This window comes from Typopeltis vanoorti, chromosome 4 (assembly GCF_054136105.1).
Source record: "Typopeltis vanoorti isolate ZY-2024b chromosome 4, IOZ_Tvanoo_1.0, whole genome shotgun sequence".
In the NCBI taxonomy this organism is placed as follows: Eukaryota; Metazoa; Arthropoda; class Arachnida; order Uropygi; family Thelyphonidae; genus Typopeltis; species Typopeltis vanoorti.
The window spans coordinates 139,598,137-139,619,636 of record NC_143552.1 but is presented as its reverse complement, the minus strand read 5'-3'; the positions used below and the strand labels follow the sequence as shown (position 1 = coordinate 139,619,636).

At 35.9% G+C, this 21,500-nt stretch overlaps 1 protein-coding gene and 1 non-coding gene across 2 annotated transcripts in view; one reads left to right on the top strand and one right to left on the bottom strand.

Annotated features, from left to right (window-relative positions):
- Positions 1–9,109: 9,109 nt before the first annotated feature.
- LOC150107716 (regulator of G protein signaling 7-binding protein-like) overlaps positions 9,110–21,500 on the bottom strand; it is a 182,934-nt gene continuing 170,543 nt past the window's right edge. The window contains exon 6 of the mRNA XM_090392172.1: positions 9,110–9,168. Within this exon, the coding sequence (XP_090248298.1) occupies positions 9,110–9,168 (59 nt within the window). The remainder of the gene's footprint in view (positions 9,169–21,500) is intronic.
- On the top strand, positions 12,004–12,086 carry TRNAS-AGA (transfer RNA serine (anticodon AGA)). Its single transcript has one exon. It is a non-coding gene; the product is annotated as a tRNA-Ser (tRNA).

The following is a 21,500-nucleotide window of genomic DNA, read 5'->3' as shown; positions in this document are numbered from 1 at the left end:
TTCTCATAAAAATTACAGTAAACAGATATTTGTAGTTTCTAGTCTTTGATCAACTCTCTTATTTCTAATCCAGCTCTCAGATTCATAATTATTATCATAATGGAGAAACATAATTGGCGAGGTTGCACTAACCAATGTCAAAAGCTCTTCTTATTCTTGATACTTCTAGCATCAGTGTATATATAAACTGGGGGGGGGGGGGGTGCCGCAACCACCTTTACACCTTGTATTGACTATCCCATTCTATACTATTGCTTGCGATACTAAAATTCTCATTTTTTGGTCATTCTCATACCCACTTACCTGCCCGCAAAAACTCACCTGCATCCATCCTAATAGCTTTTGTTTTCCTGATTTTGTGCTTCTGCACTCAGTGAATAAAGCTCTCTCTAACTCTGAATCTTTTACACATAGCTTTCTTACATTTTTTTTTTTTTTCCTTTTCTGTATTCTCTGAGAATACTTTCTGGCTTTAGGAACTTGCAGTATGATTCTATTTTTTCTTTTCCAAAGACTGCTTCTTTAATTTCTCGAATTCAACAAGAATTTGAAATTTTTCTGTTCTTCAAACACCTTCATCTCTATCTGATAATCAGTTTTTTTTTTCAGTGTTTACAATGTATTTCCAAAGTTCTTGTTTTCAAGTTCTTTTTTATGAATACATTTTTTTTCTCATTACTGCACAATATGAGTATGTGGGGATAGGAAAAAGAAAATTGCCCAACTGCTTCTTGCATCTGCAGTATGTTTGATGCAATTGGGCAACTTTCTTTGAAAAAGCTAGTAAATAACTTATGCCAATACAATTTCCAGGAGCATCAGGAAAACAAAGGAATTGAGTTTGCTGCCTTAGTGGAACGTTGTGACCAAAGAGAGTAATTGGCATCAGTGAAATCTGGCTCTCAGGGGGTCTCAAGAACCAAGTGCAGGGGAAAAGTTCCCTATATTTTTGACTATAGATCTGTGTGTGTTTATGGGGTTTTGACTATTCTGATGGACAAAAACCAGAGTTTCTGTGTAAAAAAACTCCCCGACCTCTTTGAGGCCAGCTAACTCACCTTTAGTCGAAAGAGACCAGATAAAGGTTCTTCAAGCCATGTCTTTCCGACCAAAGGGCTATGGAGCTGTGGAGACTATAGTATATTTAGGAAAGACAAAATAAATAGGAGCTGCTAATATGCTTCTACTAATATCAGATTATTTGAGTCTTAAGTAGAAACTCTTGAAAGCAGTAATAGTATAGTAAGTGTGTGGAGTGGAGGCTAGCAGAATGAAATATATGTCGTGTTGCTACATACCTGGCAATTCAGTTTTCTAGGGATGATGAAGTGCATCACCAAATTACCTTGATGGGTATTAAATGAGTGATTGTTATGGGTAACTTAAATTATCTAGCATTGATTAGGTAGCAGAGAAAACACCAGCTAAGAATGAGGGAGAATTTATTGAACTGTCGTCAGACCACATTTTCAAGCAGAATACGAAAGAATTAACTTGAAGTCAAAAAGTGTGAGATTTGATCATAGCATCAGAAGGGATCTGGTTAAGGATGTGATTTTATGACTTATTGGTGATAGTAATCATTCCATACTGAACTGCATCATGAAGTATATGGATGTTCCAATGAGGACAGGTTACATGCTGACCTACAGAGCTGGAAATTATGACGGAGGTTTAAATTATGTAATATCTGAATGTGCTGTCTGAAGAACAAATAGGGTGGGAATGAAATGAATATGCAACCTTATTAACCAAGAGACCCATGAAAGACCTATGGAAAAATATCATGAGAATAATTATGAGAAGTTATAAAATATATAAAACTCAGGTCAGAAAAGTTACGAGTGTTCAGAGAGCCAAATTGGAGTATGAAAAGAAATTGCCTATGCAGGATAAAAGAAATCCAGAATAAGTTTATTATGCTTAAAGTAAAAGAATGAATGAATATGAAAGAATAGTTTGACTGAATGCAGATAGTACTGTAGTTTCAGAAGCTAAGCGCCTCCGTAGCGCAATTGGAAGAACGACGGTACATTGCGCCCTTCGATTGGAATAGGCCTAAGTTCGATTCTCGTCGCGACGGGAGGAATCTTTATCTGGTCGATTTCAATCGATGGTGAGTTAGCCGATCTCATACGGAGGTAGCAGGGTTTTTTCTCCCGGAAACTCGGGTTTTTCATCCCGCATACATACAAATCGGCCCTTCAGAACACACGCAATTTACAGACAAAAATTACTAGTTGTGGTGGTGTTGGAGGTGGGCGGTAGATGGCGTTGATTCGTAGTAGAGGTAAGGTGTAGAGACAGTTGAAGATGTCCTCCCGCGATGAGTCTTCGGACTCCTTGGAGGTATCAGGAATAATAATAATAAATGAGATTGCTCAAATAATTAGTGTGAACTTCACTGAGTTCTATCAACTTGGTATATGCACACTGCCACACATACAGTTCATTGGATGAAGAGATAGAGGTGCATGAGGAGGAGGTTCTAGGACTGTTGCATAACCTGAATAATAATTCAGAAATAGGGATGGATGGGATATCAGCACATATAATTTGAGTCTCTGCTTAAGAAAGATCCCACAAGAATGAAAAGAATGTAACCTGTAACATCCTGTTACAGGGTACATTGCTGGATTATCCCATAGTTCACCTTGTGTAATCCATTATACAAGGGTGGTTCAAAAACTGATGTCAAATACCAGCCTATCTGTAGCAGTGGTGGTGAAGATTTTAGAGAAGTTGGGAAGAACTTGCAAACAGAAATGGGTTGAGAGACAAGCTATACTTTGCATTGGTTTACTAAAGTGAGTTCATGTGTGACAATTTGCTCATATTTTGTAATGTTATGACTGAGCCGGATAAAGGAAATGGATACTCTAATACTTGTTGGACTTTGCTAAAGCATTTGTTAGGATACCACATGAAAGGCTGTTGCATAAATTGGAGGATATGGGATTAATATAAACTATTGATTTGGACAAGTGGACATGTCATCTCTTCATGTGAATTTATGCATCTTGTTGTTGAAACATGGTATTAGTGAAGCTTAGTCCATCCTTGAACAGAAATTTAACAAGTGAAACAAGTACTTAGGTTTGCTCTTTTCTCTAAAACATTTATATTTCTTTATCCGTTGTTCATATCCACACAAGGACCAACTTTTCATTTTCTTAATGTTGGGATACTTCTTTCTTTACTACAACCTTCCATGGGACTCTAGGGCAAATGAGTTTCATTGTCCAGTTTTTCATTTTTTAATCTTGATACATCAATTTGAAAATGTTTGCCATTGAAGAATTTAATGTTCCTGTTAAGTGGTGAATATTTACTCCTCCCTTTCTATGATTACTATTGTCTGATTGTAACATATTATACAGTCATCTCTCACTATAACATACACCATTCTAATAAACTCATTTACTATAACAGTATATTAAAAAGTTCTGAACAAAGTCTCATAGGCACAATGCTATTCTTAAAAATATTTACTATAACAAACTTTTCTTGAGATCCTTATGCGTTTGATAGAGTGAGAGTCAATTGTAGTTATTATATAGCAGAATCTCACCTGCTTTAGTCTTTTTCCCAATAACACTAATTATATTTGAAGGGCTCTTCCATAATGCTTTTGTTAGTTCCAGTTCTTTTCCATTGATACTTCTTAAGGTAGTGTTACCCTGAGATATATACACTTTGTATACTATCAACCTAAGGAAAACTATGGCTGACTTCACTGTTTGCTTTATTCCTCAGTTGAAAATAAGGCTTGTTCAACAATATGGATGTCCCAGTGAGCATAATATTTCCTCATGTTGTACCATTATTTTGTATTTGATATTAAGCAAATGCAGAATATAATTTGGTAGGCATTCCAAAATTATTAGCACATCCTTATTTATTCACTAACCAGGTTGATACATGCTAATAGGTCCTATTGTGAGAAAGAATTGGACAGTAGGTCAAAAGTTCTAGTTAGTTTGCTGAATACATGCAATTTAGGTTACACAGAGGTTTCCTCCCACTTATCTAGCTTTGACTGATGTAACTTACCAAGATAAGATTACCTTTTCTGGGGGTAATGATGTAAGACCTATCTAATACAACTGATGAAGAGATGGAAGGATTGGAAATGAACTATATAGATATTCTGATACACTTGGCCTTTATAATGCCAGACAAAACATGGAATTAAGAGTGGCTCTGTGAGTGTTGCTCTATAGGTTGTGATCTGGATTGTCAATGATAAACATCTTAAATGGTCTTAAGTATACCATATCTATAGCATACTTAAGATCATTGGTGAAGAGATTGCATATATTTGGAGAATGGTTAGGATTAGTTGCCATTTTTATATGCATTGAACAATTTGTATGAGATCATTAGTATAAGCAAATGTCTCAGCACCTATTAAATCAGTGCAGTTGGAAAAGGAAAGTCAATGGAATCTATGTATGTATCAAAGACAGATGTATCTAGCTATCGACCAATCAGTATCTCAGGAGTGATTGTGAAGATTTTAGAAAAGTTGGTTGGGGCTCACATTCAGAAATGGGTTGACAGAGAATGTCTACTTTTCAATGTATAGCATAGGTTTTCTAAGTGAAGGCCGTGTTTTAGCATCTTGCTGAGATTCTGTAATAATGTTACCATTGAGCTAGACAGGGAATGGATACACACAATGATACTTTTGGATTTTGCTAAGGCTTTTCACAGAATTCAGCAGTGAATACTGTTGCATAAATTGGAGAATATGGGATTGGATTATAAAATATTAGGATGGTTAAGAGGGTGGCTGACTGACATGTCATAATTGGTATTCTAAAGATGCGAGTCTGCAAGATTTAAGGTAACCATTAAAGTACCACAAGAATTAGTGCATACTTGGTCCACTGTTATTTAATCTATACGTTAATGACATTGGGAAGGTTTGACAGGCAACATAGAGCTATTTGCTTTGATGCAAAGATAGGTAGGGTAATCAGGAATGCTGCTGATATGCAGTACTTGCAGAATGATTTGAATAAGCTGGAATTGTGGGAATGGGAAAATGGATATGAGTTCATTCATTGTCAGAAATGTAAAGTCACGTACTTTGGCATGATTAGATAACCTTCTTGTATTATATTGGTGGGATTATGCTAGAAGAAACTGATCAGGCTAGGAATCTTGAAGTGTTAGTAGATAGGAAGTTGAAGTTAAGTGGGCCATGTAGCAAAGACTGCAAATACACCTCAAAAGATAAATGCAATGCTAAAACGAACTTTGCCATATATAAAGATAAGGATACCATTTTCCCTCTTTACAAGGCCTTGATAACACCTCATTTGGACTATTGTGTGCAGTTCTGATCTCCTGGTTTCCATTGTGATTCTGATACAGTGGAGAGAGCGTGCAAAGAAGAGTGTTAAATTGATATCAGTATTGTAGAATATTGAATATGAAGACAGGTTGAGAATTTGTAGACATCAGACACTAACAAACAGGAGAAAGAGGTGGTGATATGATTGAGATTTACAAACTTCTGAAAGGGTCATACAGGATTTTAGTTGATTAAATTTTTTTATTTATTTTATGGAGGGTGGGGAAAGAAGAGGAAATCCTTGGAAGCTGAGAATGAATACCACTAAGAAGGGGTGAGTTCTAGATATTTCTCTCATAGAGTGGTGCGTGATTGGAATGGATTGCCATGAATGTGAGTGCAAGCAATGTGAATGAATTCAAGATCAAGTATGATAACTGGTTCATGAAGTATGTATGTATGTGGCCTCCCTCAGTGAGTCCCTGACTCCCTAGAGGTCTCTCTTAATAATCTCCCTACTACGTATTAGGCCTACTGGTCTATTACAAAGCTGACTTGAGCTTTTCTAAGTCATACCCAGAGGTGTAGTCGGGCCAGGGCCACATCCTGGTACTTTTTTAAAACTATCAAAATTTTTAAATTCATTATAATAATGAGACTTATAATGTATTTCTAGCTTTCGGTCAAAAAAAGCAGCTTGCCGCTCTTGTCACTTTCAGAAAACAAGACAACGACCTGCATCTATGTTCGGTTTCGAAGCTTCAAAACCAAAGAAAACTGACAATATTGCACCCCCACCCATTTCCCAGGCATATGGTTCCGAAGCACATAGCCACTAGGCTAACCATGCTTCGCAACCATGTGCCTGGGAAATCTCTGGTACGGGCAAGCGGGTTTTTTTCTCCCGGAAACTTAGGTTTTTCGTCCTGTAAACTCAAGAAAATCGGCCATCGAACCTGCACTATTTTCAGACATTAAAATATATTGTGTTAGCGTTAGGGACTACGAGATGGCGGCACTTGCTAACCGTCTTCACTGCATACTGATTAATTAGTGATAGCCTTGGACCAGGTATCTCTGATTGGTTGCCAGTGGAGATTGAACTGCCCACTCAGTCTCTAAAACGTTAGGACTAAATGGCCTCGCCTACTCCCTATGTGGGAATAAAAGGCGTTAGCTGATTTTTTATTTTTTTTGATTATTATCTGCTTTATTTACTGATTTGAATCAACATTTATTTGTTTAAAAATAATCATTTTACACACACACACATACATATGTGTGTGTGTGTATATATATATATATAAATCTCGCAGATTTAATTTTAATTTTTATTAATATGTCACCTTAATTATTTCAGCAATTCTCTGTTTGCAAAAGCGTAATCCACATTGGTGATGTGTTGACTAATTAGTGACCACATTGGTGGTCACTAATTAGTCGACACATCACCAAATGTTTAAGTTGATTGTTAAAGACTCTCCATTACGTTAGACAGTACTGAGTTGACACTTATAGTTTGATAACAGATGCTTGTTATTTTTTGGAAATGGTTGTATACAGGCTAGCTTCTATGTTATGGGGTGGATGTCGTCTGAGTATAATATAGTGTAAAGAAGATAAGGACAGGTGTTAGTTTGGAAGCATATTACTGGAGGCCAATTGGTGGGATGTTATCTGGACCAGAAGCCTTTTTGGTATATTATTCATGTAATTGTTCATGACTCTTCTGATGTCTTTCTGGTGGAAAGCTGCAGGAGGCATGCACTGCAATGCTCCAAGTTAAAAATGAAAGTAATTTGCCTGCGTTATATACGCATGAGTTGGATGAGAAGAATGATACCAAGAGGGCAACTTTATCCTTTCTTTGGATGCTGTTGCAGTCCTGCCATCTGGATGAGAAAGATGCTGGAGAAGAGAGGATAGAAATTGTTCCAATGGATGGCTTTGCACGGGACTAGAAAGACACGATTGTCTTTAATGCATTCAGAGGTGATTCAATGCCATATCATATACTATTTTGCAAAACAACAACAACAAAAAATATGCTGACATCTGAAGGTTTTCTGCAACTGTTTTATTTCCCATACCTCAATATACCGTTAGCCTAACTTTGGAAGGGATTACAGATGTAGCTTTCCTTGGTAGAATTTCCAGTGATAAACGGTCTTATGTATGTTAGTCTGTACTGCCATGAAAATAATAGTCATTCTATGTAGTAAGATGGAATGAATAGGTTTCTTTCTCAAGAATGTTCTAACTCTTCCTAAAGGAGATCAAGCTATGTAGCCAGAGCATATGCAATATACAGTACGATTAGTGCATTAATATGCTGATAATGAAATGAATAATTTCCACAGAATCACAACACACAAATAAAGAAAATTCAGTTGTCCAGAATATACAGTAAATAGTTTATTCTCACTCTAGCAAACTCATAGGGACCACAGAAATAGTTCGTTATAATATAATAGGCAGTTTGCAATAGTAAATTGCCTTTAGTATAGCATTATGACTATGGTACTTTGGTTAAGATTTTTTTTTGTGAATGAATTTGTATCGACGGTGTTTCCTATAGTATTCAACTGCATAATGTATGGTGTTCATTTTTTGGAGTGCTGTGACGAGGATTTCCTCATCACAATCAGGAAAAGCAACCCTATAGGCTTGACAGATGCCATTATATCTTAAAAATGTCAATTGTGTGTGTGTGTGTGTGTGTGTATATACCATCTACTCTACACGGTAAAGAGCACATAATCATTGAAGTAGACAGATGGAAAATGAGATGTGATGATCGTTGGGGTATTTGGGTTGGAGATCGTAGTTTTATTTTTTATGTAGCAGTCCTTCCATAAAAACTGATGTCAGAGTTCCCTTTGCAATGTTTTGCGACAAATAGCTACAGTTGTAGATGTGCCTAACTTCTGTTTCAGAAAATTCGTTCACACTACGAAAAGAAGTGTATAATCTTTTTCAGCCCATTCTCAAGTTTAGGCGCTTTTTTTGTCGGTTTCTTTTCCATCTGGTTTGCATATATTTTAATAACTTTCTTTTATAATGAGACCTGTGAAGTATCCATAACTATAGAATCACACGTGTACCAGAGTAAAAATTCAATTTATTATGCATTTCGTCATACGTATCGTAAGACATCATCAGTACAAACAGCGAACAACAATAAGGAATATGAATATAGAAACAGTAGAGTGCATGCGTTAAGTTGGAATCCCTCTATGTGTACAGTCGCGTGTTCATGGGTTAAAACTATTGGACTGGAAATAAATTAGTTAAAAAATAAAATATAAGAGATTACAAATTTATTTAATACAGCTGAGGATAATAATTTCCCACACTTGGAACAATGAGGCAGTCATTACGACTAGGATTAGGTCGATGAAGTAGGGCTTCAGCACTTTCTTTGTATAATCATTTTTATATATGGATCTATGTAGCACCTTGGTGTTTTCCCATTAAAACCTGTGGCTAGTTCTTTCAATTCCATGATATGCCACGGAAATTTGTGAGATTTGATAAGCCGGATGTGATCTTGATGTTCAGAGATACGTTTATGATGACGTCTTTGCAGTTTGGAGTCACACAGAACGAGTACTCAACTTATTTCTACAAAAAATCAACACTACATTCTTGTATTAAGTTAACACCAGAAAAAGAGTCATCAAAAGATATTTCTTTTCTAGATGTATACATCCAGCATGAGCAAGATGGATCCATTTCTACTTCCGTCTACCAAAATGCAATTTTTAGAGGTCGTTATATCCAAAATACATCAACCCATTATCAATTTCATGGCATCATAAAATCCCTAGTATCAAGAGCACACAAGATCTGTTCTTCCGAAGAATCTATAAAACAAGAACTGGAAACTATCAAAACAATTTTACTAAATGGCTATAGTCCAAGAATAACTCAAAAAATAGTTAATGACTCATATAACAGACCAAGACAAGAAGAAGCCTACAGAGCGCCTATACCATATATTAAAGGCATCTCTGAAAGGGTGACAAAATCATGAAAAAATATAAACTCATTCGCTCCCTATAAACCCGTCAACCAAATTCATAACCTGCTTGCGACCTTCTTTTAAAGACAAATTTTCACCACTGATGCTACCGAGAGCCTGTGTAGCTCAGTGGATGTGGCGTTTGCATACCACGGCGCTTGGCCGCACGAAGGAAGACTTGGTTTCGAGTCTAGTCGGCGACTAGAGGAAATTTTTCTAAGCCTTTTTTCGACCGGTTCCCGAGTTAGTCGATCTCTGGCACGGGCAAACAGGTTTTTCCTCCCGGAAACTCGGGTTTTTCGTCCCGTAAACTCAAGAAAATCGACCGTAGAACCCACATTATTTCAGACATTAAATATATTGTGTTAGGGTTAGGGACCACGAGATGGCGGTACATTTGAGCCGTCTCTCTTCACTGTGTACCGCTTAATTAGTGATAGCCTTGGGCCATCTATCTCTGATTGGTACCAGTGGAGATTGAACTGCCCACTCAGTCTCCAAAAGTTAGTAGGGCTAAATGGCCTCGCCTACTCCCGTATACGGGAATAAAAAGGCGTTAGCTGATTTTTTTTTTCTGATGCTACCTAGCATGTACAAGGACAAGGTATCATGTTTATCTTAATATGGACAAACAGGAAAATCTGTCAATAACGTATGTCTCAACATCAAGACCGCATCCTGGGTTATCAAAGCTCACATATCTGGCTTAGCAGAACATGGAATTGAAAACACTAGCCACAAGATCCAATGAGAAAACACCGAGCTGCTACATAGATCCATATATAAACATCAACGATTATACAAAGAAAGTGCCGAAGCCATACTTCATCGAACTAGCCTCACTATTTCAAAAGTGTTGGAAATTATTATTCTCAACTGTGTTAAATAAATTTGTAATCTCTTAAATTTTATTTTGGAAATCAAAGCATGAACACATGGGAATCCACGGATGTATACATACAGAGTAAGGCTCTAAATAGCTTGAGTCTTAATACAGAGATTCCAAGTCAACGCATGCGCTCTACTGTTTCGTTATTCACATTCCTTATTGTTGTTTGTTATTTGTACTGATGATGTCTTATGATGTGTGTTATGATCCATCGAGTCGTTTCCGACTCCTGGCAACTCCACGAACATACATACACTCTCCATTCCGATCTGTCCCTGATATGTCTTTCAGAACCTCCAAGCGCACTCCAGTTGCTTCTTTAACTCCATCCACCCATCTAATTCTTGGTCTTCCTCTTCTCCTGCTTCCATCAACTTTAGCAAGCATCATCATCTTCACCAGACTGTCATTTGATCGCATACTAATATCTGCATAATAAATTTAATTATTACTGTGGTACGCGTGTGATTCTATAAAGTCAGCCAGAGTCAATCGGATTCTCTAAAGCCTTTATTTTTTACCATTTCTCATTTATAGTAGTATATACAAATGTAGTCAATTAGCGTACTTACGTGCATATCATGCTATGCCATATAATTTATTATTAACGTAGCATTCTGGAAAAATGGTATGACCCAATATATTTTTTCTTTTGGTATAATTGTGTTTATTGTTTGACTCTGCTTGTATAGTAGTTTACGAACTACTGCTGAGAATAATCAGCGAGCTAACTGACTATTTTCATAACATCCAAGCAATATATAGGCAGGCGATCACTTAAATTAACTCTCTCTCTCTCTCTCTCTCTCTCTCTAAACATCTTCGTTATCCTGATCCGTTCAACTCCTATTACATGCTGTTTCTGGAATGTACATTGGAATTTAATATATTCGAGAGAAGTCATTTATATCGGTTGACACCGGGAGAAGCACTGTCTCGATGGACACAATCATATGTTTCTTAATAAGATTCCGAAATAAGTGTTTTCCGACCTCTGACAACAAGATGTTTGGTGTACGGAAAGCATTATTGCTAACATAGCATATGTCAAACTTTTTTTTTTTGTTGTTCGTTTGTTTGTTCGTTTCTCTTAACCGTAATTGCACCTCATTGAGCACGCACTATATACGATCCCAGCGAAGCTTAGATTGCTATTTCTGTTACAACCCTTTCTCATATGAGGTTTCACACGTGCGTGGCAAAAGTTTTCTCTTGGCAAACTTCCTGCAAAATACGTCTGGCCGGTGTTTCCGAAAGTGATTAAGGAAGCTCTTTTTAGCTTTTACAGTTAAATATAATGATAATAATAATATTTTGTTAGTCTTATTTTAGTGTTATGCCGTAGGAATTTCCACACAAACATTTGTTATTTCACTAACAAGTTTAAGTAATTAAACTACTAAAACTAATACGTTTTAGTAATAGTTGTTCGTATTAATGAGAAATTACTTGATTATAATTCCCCGATAAAACCATAAGTGCCTATTCATGCTTATACTTAATATGCATTTTATACGATAAAAAAATATTTCGAATAATCGACGTACAGCGACCTCATACGGTGAAAGATAATTGTTAAACAAACTGGAGTTAGAGTTTTAATTTCAACAGTGCTCATTAATTTGGAAATACGTCGAAAAAGACATGCGTTAGTAATAAAAAAAAAAGAAGTATTTATTATCAGATACTTCATTTTGTTACTAACAAGTTTAAGTAATTAAACAACTAAAACTAATACGTTTTCGTAATAGTTATTCGTATTAATGAAAAATTACTTGATTAAAATAGGCAGTCGTGGCCGAGTGGTTAAGGCGACGGACTAGAAATCTGTTGGGGGTCTCCCCGCACAGGCTCCAATCCTGTCGGATGCGAATTATCTTTGCCGGCCTGGCTGGCCGAGTGGTTAGCGTATCCGCTCTCCAGCCAAAAGGCTGCGGGTTCGAATCCCGCCGTGGGCATGGATGTTTGTGATTTGTCTGTGAAAGCACTAGTGGTGATAGTCGGCGGTAGATGGCGTTGGTGTTTGATGATGAAGGTTGGTGGAGTAGTGAGACGAGGAGTTGTAAAGTTGATGCCCTCCCTTGATGAGTCTTTGGACTCCCTGGAGGTGTGATATAATAATAATTCACCAATAAAACCGCTGGTGCCTATTTATGCTTATACTTAATATGGATTTTATACGATAAAAGATATTTCGAATAATCGACTTACAGCGACCTCTTACGGTGAGAAATAATTGTTCAACAGTACTCATTAATTTGGAAATATGTCGGAAAAAACATGCGTTAGCAATAAAAATATGAAGTAGTTATTATCAGATGCTTCATTTAATTTTTTTAACGTTAAACTTTCAAAAGATTTTCGAAATTCGATTTGAGCCATGGTGGTGATCCCACTCCCCTTTGATCAATATGGCAAAGACAAGCGACTAGGAGAAGATAGATTATCAGGGCAAATCGAAAGGAAACTGATAGATTGAATGATTTACTTTTTTGACGTGAATCCATTCCCAGGAAGTTACATATAAATCTTTCGAGCTAGATCTCTCTCTCTCTCTCTCTCTCTCTTTCTGTTTTTTTCAGTCAAATTGTTTGAAAATTCTCCTATGGAGATACAGCCCGTTGTTCTGGTATAATGAATGGCTGTCAGTAAAATCCTGTTATTATAAAGTCGGCTGCCAACGAACCTAACAAACATTTACTCCTATCCTTCACAAAAGCCTTAATTAAAGTTTCCTGCATATAATCGATATCAATCTAAATCTGTCTAGCATGAAAACCACTTGCATTTTCCCACGTCTAGATATCCTCTCCTCTATTTTAGTCTCTTTCTCAGAATCTTTGAACTCCTGATTAGCCTGTGACAGCATAACAATGACACGTATATCGAAGCAGACTTGTTTAGTATGCAGAGCCCACTTCATTGCTAGCTGCTTTAGCGGCGAGAAGGGTTCACGTTCATGTCATATCGGACAATCAAGATCTTGTAAAATTAAAAGATTCGCTGTTAATGATCAAAAATTTGCACGAAAGCTTGCCCAATTATTTGCCGAGACTACCACTTGAACAACGATCAATAAGCATTATGAAAAGATTATATTATGTAGTGTAAGTTGGGTAATTTGTTTTAATGCCAAAGAATAATATAGTAGTTATGCGCTTCTTAAACAACGTGATCAAATTTAAAATTTATGTAATATTTATAAGAAATATTACACACGTTTAACAGCTCTCCATTTCTAAATGAAGTAAAAGGGATTGTTGGTTTTAACCTAAACGTTTTTTTTTTTTTTTTTTTGGTTGTTGTTGTTGTTGTTGAAATCCGAGACTGTCGGTTTTCACCTTTCATTATCTCCTCTGTTCATAAATTAAAAAAAAAAAAAAAAAAAAAAAAAAAAAACTCAAAGTAAGAAAAAGAAGGGGAAAAAAATCTAAAGGTAATCAACACCCAATGGTAAACGTCATATAAATAATCGTACACGTTTCTTATACAAAAACATGGATTAGTATTTGCATATATGCTTTTGTACCAGAGCTGAAGAGCATTATAACGATTCCAACAATCTTCCACCTAGTGACAAAAAAAGATAATTAAAAAACCGCAGAAACAAGATCAAGAATTTAAAACACGAAACGATGTGAACAAATACGACACTGAAATTGTAACTGAAATCATAACAATAGAGGGTGTCTGCAAAATCCACAAATTATTTATTTTTGAGAAAAACGAATGATGGATATATTCTAAATAATGTGCATTCGAGAACAGAGCCTAATGTAATAAATATACTTTGCTTTTACACACACACGCAAGTTATGATAAACGTTGCTTTAGATCCACAACAACTCTATCGCTACTACTGGCTGAAGATGTTCAAATAAAAGATAAACTTCATCCTTCTACCCCATTGCTTTTATTATTTCGCTTATATGTGTTAATTTATTCTTATGATTCTCGACTTCCTTCCATTCTGATGACTCAAGAGCATTTCTCTAGTTCCTTCTTTTATTCTTTTTTTCTTTCCTTCAGGTCTAAAATCTCTATTCATAGTTTGCCTATTTAGAGTTTCCTTTTGTATGTATTTATTTCTCTTAGTATACCACCATTTTCATATATTTTACATTTTGATTACTGACTTCTACCCACTTTTTTTTTTCAGTGAACTCTGTCTTATTTCACGGTAGTTTTAAAACCTCTAAATTCAGGGGCGCGCCAGTAGTGTCCGACGCCTGTGTGCAAAACTTTCGTTGGCGCCCCTATTTCCCCCCGCCCAATAAAAAAATCACTTTCAAAAAACGTTTTTTTTTTTTAAAGTATTTCCTCCTCTTTGACGCCTTTACTGTTCTGGCGCCTGTGTGCGTCGCACACATTGCCCACTGTGCCGGAGCGCCCTTGTCTAAATTATATAAGTTCCTGTCCATGAATAATCCTATCAGTCAAAAGATAAGACGTTGTAAACATCTTTAGAATGCCATTTTAATTTCTTTTTATATGGAACTTGGATATGATATATTCAGTAACACTCGCTAAAGACTCATTCTGTTCATTTGAAAGACCTACACGGATTAACCTTCAACTGCGAAACCCTGTAGTGCAAGGAAACTTTACAGCCTATTAGGCTTAAGTAAGCCTAATGAAGTATTTCACAACTGAATAAAAATTCTCAAGGTCTCACTGGCTTGTTGAAATCCAGTTCATTGAAGCGACACCTATCGAGGGAAATTCAATACAGCTGTTTATTATTTATGGAAGCTTAGTTAGCTGACAGGTCGTTCTTTTTTTCAAAAGTTAATATTTTTCATAGCACAAAAACATGCCAACATTTACAAACTGACGAAGCTTTAGTAATGTCGGAAATATCCCATCTATTTCAAATTACATTCATCAAGCGTTACATTTTTTTAAAAATAGCCTACTGACTATTCCGTGTAGATTTTCTTAAAGATGTATATTTAGAAGATCCAGTCACAGACTTTGGGTGTTTTAAGCTGTTCTTTATTAACCAACAATATAATGCTAAGTATTGACAGCGTCTGAAACAGAAATGAAACTTATCTTCAAAAGTTTCCATTTCTTGTGCTAGATTAGGCAGCACTGTTTTTATTGCGGTTGTAATAGGTCTCATTATTAAATTTTCAGTCTTATTATCAGGAACTTCAGAAGTTATCAGTAATCAAATAACGAGCAATCGTAGCTGTTGTGTCTGTCAAACCAGGGAAGTCGTGTTTGGTTCTAATTCAGTTTCGTGTCGATATCTGGGTGAGGCACTTATGAAGTCCATGTGAAAATGTATTAACAAAACTATTTCTTGTTAAACTTTATTCTCTATCAATGCTACTAACATATCTTTGTTAGTTAATAAAATAGAACTTCTTAAAACTCCAGTGTCCTTATCAGGATACCATTTACATGTATTATTTAAGAATTTTTTTGAATATTATTATCATGTATGAACGATATCTAGGTAATGGTAATCATTCGTCGATACCCATACAAATGCCCTCTGTAACGAATAGATACTTGCAGTCTAGTATCTCATTTTAGATAAAATTCAAAAACTATAACGAACATGAGAAATATACACAGATGAGCCGAAACGTTATGACCACCCATCCCGTATCTGATGAACCAGACTACACGGTTGGCAGGAATCAAACCAGTAGTAGCAATATCCTGTTCTGGGGATTGTTCTCATGGACATCAGTGGGTCCTCTCATCTCCACTGAGCACACCTTGACCACTAATTCTTATCTACAAATTACTTCGAACTAGAAGGTGACGATGTTGCCCGATAGATCTGAACTCTTCTAGCAAGACAATGTTCCATGTGTCACAACGTCGCATTGTGCAAGAATCATTCGAATATTATATTCAAGCATTTCATCACTACAGTCTGACAGATCTAATACTATATTAGATCTTTGCGCTAGTCTCTAAAATATCACATTAATAATATTTTCTAATTGACTTCACTTCACACAGATTTATGTATAGTAGAATTTATGTCTAGTAAAAGAAGTACATCATGTAATCTGGTATTTCACAAAGTTCTGGATAATATATATAGAAATAGTAATTATTTTTCACAGTAACAATACGTACAAGCAAAAAAAGTTTTGTTAACCATTTTGATAATATCTTTATCCTATTTGCTATTTGTTGTGCAGTCTATAAAATGAATATTGTATTCTTCTTGAAGAAAATACGAGTCCGTAGGAGGAGGAAGGTTTGGTGAAAGAAAGGGCAATTTATATAACCGATGAACTTACCTTAGTTCAGAATAATCCCAAAAAAGGCATTGAGGTCAGAGGTTAGCGGTCCTTGAATTAGAATCTCTTAAAATCCATTAGATATCACATACTAAGTGCAGGCAATACTATCACTAGAAAGGTTTATATTTAAGAAACTATTGAAAAGAGTAATGGAAACCAGTTCTAGATCGCATCTATACAAGGTTTGTCCAATAAAAGTTTGGTCATCAGGAATGTCTCACTACCACTTTTGGCGTGGTCATGGATGGGAGTGATGATGATTAGGTGTGTGGAGGAAGAGAACAGGATCTAGGAACGAGTGTAGTGCAATCTTGCTCTGATTTATGTCGGGATGTAGAACAAGCCGTGAAAATGTTAGCTGAACTTTGTCTTACACAGGCAACACAGGTCTCCAAGATGGTTATAGAAGGCGGTTTTCTTTCGACGTGGATTCCACTGGGCAAAAGCTTCCTCTCCAACTAAACTCCTGCTTGCTGAAATGAAGCAAAACACAATGTATCAGATTTGTATTTTTAAATATGTGGAAAATATATATAGTTAAATTGTCATGGAATGGTGATATGAAGAAAAACTCATTATAATATTTCATTTTATCCATCAATGTTTATACATAGAGCTGTGTTTCTACCCCAGTTTTTTCTTCGCTTTGCAGAAGCAAAATTCTCCCACCTCTTTCCAGAATTTCTTGAATCATCATATATTTGATGTTATTTATTTATTTATTTATTATTAAGAGACACCTCCAGGGAGTTCAGAGACTCATCGAGAGGGGTCACATAATACACGCACCAGCTATCATACTTATTCTTTGATTCACTCATACTGCTTTCACACACAATCTCCAATGGCAATCCATTTTAATCACGCACCACCCAAAGAGAGAAAAATCTAGCCCTCACCCCTTCTTAGCCGCATTCATTCTCAGCTTCCAAGGGTGCCCTCTTGTCCTTTCTCCACTCTCCATAAAATGAAAAATTCCATCAACTGAAATCCTGTATGACCCTTTCAGAAGTTTGTAAGTCTCAATCATATCATCCCTCTTTCTCCTGTTTGCTAGTGTCTGCAGTCTACAAATTCTCAATCTGTCTTCATAATCAGTATTCCACAATCCTTATATCATTTTAACATTCTCCTTTGGACTTTTTCCACTATCAGAATCACAACGGAAACTCTTATACCACACCTGTGCACAATAGTCCAAGTGAGGTCTTTATCAAGACCTTTGTAAACAGGCAAAATAGCATCATTATCTTTACATGTGAACCTTCGTTTCAGCATTGCAAATACCTTTCGAGTTGTATTTGCAATGTTTGCTACATGGCTCATGAACTTCAACTTGCTATCTATTAACACATGATCCTAGCCTGATAAATTTCTTCTAGCACAATCCCACCAATATAATACGACATTGGACATTTAATCACACCAAAGTACATGACTTTATATTTATTGATATTGAAGTAACATCCATTTTCCCATGCCAACAATTCCAGCCTATTGAAATCATTCTGCAAGTGCTGCGTATCATCAGTATTCCTGATTACCCTATCTATCTTTGCATCATCAGAAAATAGCTGTATGTCGCCTGTCAAACTATTTCTCAATATCATTAATGTACAGATTGAATAATAGTGGACCAATGACTGATCCTTGTGGTACCACTAGTTACCTTAAATATTGCGGATTCACATTCCCTTGCATATCTTTTATGCAATGGTTTTAGCTCATTATTCAGAGCAGAAAACCAAGCTAGTTTGACTTTTTTTTCTAGCTCCAACTTATACAATGATTGTCATAATAAACCCAATTAACTAGATATCAAATAAAATATATAGTAGCTGAAAATTATTTTGCACGTATACACTAAACATTTACATTTATTCAAGGAACGAAAAAGATCATTTTTTTTTGAAAAAATGAATCGAGCCATTTGTGTTTTCGGCTCGTCATGAACGTATGAAGAGGTCACATCTCAGATGACGTCTAGTAACTTTTGTGTTTTATATTCGTTCACTCTGATGCAATCATATTTAAAGTTTCTCTCCGACAGCACCCAATGTATTACTGGGTCGCTCTGAAAGTAAAAGTTCGACAAAAAATAAGTTCGTTAATTAAATTTATTGACATATTTCAATTTGAAGATAGTTCAAGTCTGCAAGCATACAAAAGTATCTTCTTCATGCATATGATTGAAGTGCTCTTAAGAGTTGCGTTTTGATTCCAGCATTCGTTATCCCTAAGATCCTTCAGATTCCAGTAAATTTTAGTTATGATAGTTTTAAATCACGAAACGGAAGGGAACATGTTAGTTGCTCGTGTGTGTGTGTGTGTGTGTGTGTGTGTGTGTGTGTGTGTGTGTGTGTGTGTGTGTGTGTGTGTGTGTGTGTGTGTGTGTGTGTGTGTGTGTGCGTGTGTGTGTGTGTAGAGAGAGAGAGAGAGAGAGAGACTAACTGGCTTTTGAATTTTGCGATCTAACATTTTGATGTAAACTTCTGTTTTATCCTTACAAATAATGAAAGAAAAAACACAATAAATGAATTTATTTATTTCTTATTTTGATTGGTTTAAAAATAATAATTTTTTTTTAATAAAAAATCTAGCTAAGCAAAGCTATAACGTATGAGTGACATTATCTAAATGTGCTAGCTTCTTGATTGGAGAAAAAGACGAGTTTAAATTCCTTTAAAGATACGGTGTCTTTTTTTATCTAAATATGTTTCTTTAGATAAAAAAAAAGAAATTATGTGTTCTTTTCTAATTGAGAATTCGATGTTTTCTCATGAAAAGGAATAAAACAAGCTTAGAAACACCCGTAGCTCAGATGCATGCGTATTATATCCAGCATTCATGAGACTTCTCATATAGATCTGTGAATATATTTACATATATACAGGATAGCCTTAATTAAACAGGAGGTATTCAGAGTCCTGTAGAAAAAATGTATTGGACGACATTCAACCAAATTTGTGCAAGTACACTCTAAGAATATAGGTTTTGATTTCAGAAGATAAAAATTTACAAAAAGATTTCCAGAAGATAAAGAATAGTACAAAATTCTATCACCAGCGGACATTTGGCGCTAGAATCGCGTGATATTTGCCTAATCTCACTTTTTCTATTAACGAGTTGATGGATATAAAGAAGACCTTTGTGTCATTCTGATCACAATGAAGTGTGATCTATGGAGCTCACCATACCGGAAAGTCAAACTTTACTATCAACAACGCGGTAACGATGATGCCGCGCTTTGCGAATTCCAGCGTTTGGACGTTTTCTCCCATCGCTGGGAGACGTCCAATGACAATAACAAAATCTTAGAAAAATGATTTTACGATTTGAAAATAGCGGGTATTCAGCAGTGAGGCTAGGACGAGGGCGCAAACGGATTATTTCTCAACAAGTTGAGGAAGTTGCATTTGCCATAGACGAACACGGAATGAATACGCAGAAGGCCCAGCAATGCTCGGACAATATCAAGGCAGCTGGACATGCCATACTTAAGTGTGTGGAAAATCCTGCGGTTTTCCCCCTACAAGATCTCCCATACTCAAGCTTTGCTTCATGGCGATGCGAAAACTCGACTACAGTTTGTCCTGACGTTCTTAGCTCGAATGGAGGTAGATTGATGCATGGCCCTGGAAGATCTTGTGGAGTGACGAGGCACGTTTTTATCTGAACGGTAGTGTTAACTGACACAGTTGCCATATTTGGGCTGCGAATAACCCTTACGTGTTCCATCGCCGAAAGTCACATTGTGGTGTGGTTTCACCTGCATCGTTTATTATCGGTCCGTACTTCTTCGAAGAACTTCGCCCGACAGGACCAGCGACCTGTACAGTCTCTGCTGTTAGGTATCGAGAGATGCTGCGCAACTCTGTAGTTCTGCAACCGTAGCAGCGAAGATGCCTCGACTCCACCATATCCATGCAGGATGGAGCACCACCTTACATTGGACATTTCGTGTAACATTCGCCGGTACAGAGAATGTTGCGAAAACACTTCACACAACACAAAGTAATTAGGCGTACATTTCTCACAGAATGGCCACCTTGTTCGCCTGATCTCAACTCCTGTGACTTTTGATTGTTAGTATATAAATATGAACATATCCCAATTTCGAGTTAATACAACAAATCATATATATATATATATATGATTTGTTGTATTAACATAAGATATATATATATATATATATATATATATATATATATATATATATATTGAAACTTAAGGGCTACCCTGAGTGGTGTCGAGTCTTCAAAATTCGAGTCATCAGAATTCAAGGAGAACCGGCCTACCAGTCCGGAACACGGGGATTTGGGTAGCGTATGCGTCATGGGGAGCGTAGCCCCTTTATATATATATATATATATATATATATATATATATATATATATATATATATATATATATATATATATATATATATATATATATATATATATATATATATATATTATATTGTAAGTATTATCTGAGAACTAACGCTAAAAATATACACCAACTATTATACTATAGACACGTACCTAGCAATCATTCGTTGACAAAGATCAAAATAAATAAATAAATAGTCGCTTCTCGATGAAAGCTATCTGTAGCAAATAGAGATACTTATAGCCTCTTATTATATTGCAATTCTTTTGTAGGTACAATAAAAGACGAAACAGAATAAATAAAAAAATGCATAAAACATATCTAGGAAACGAAAAGAAAAGCTCCACAAAAATTATAGGTTTGTATTGCAGTTGGAATAGGAATTGCATTATAATTAATGACATTTCTGTGGGTGTATTGTGATCGAAAATGGTATGAGCTATAATAGTGTATTCAAAGTTTGTGACAAGAGTGGCGCCTGGAACTATATCGACAAAATAAATAAATAAATAAAACAGTATTGAATTTTTATGCTGCATGTTTATTTATATTTTGAAATGCTTTTATGATGGTTAAGTATTGTAAATATTGCTTTCCTGCAAATATTTTATGTTATACAGTGAAACAAACATCTGAACA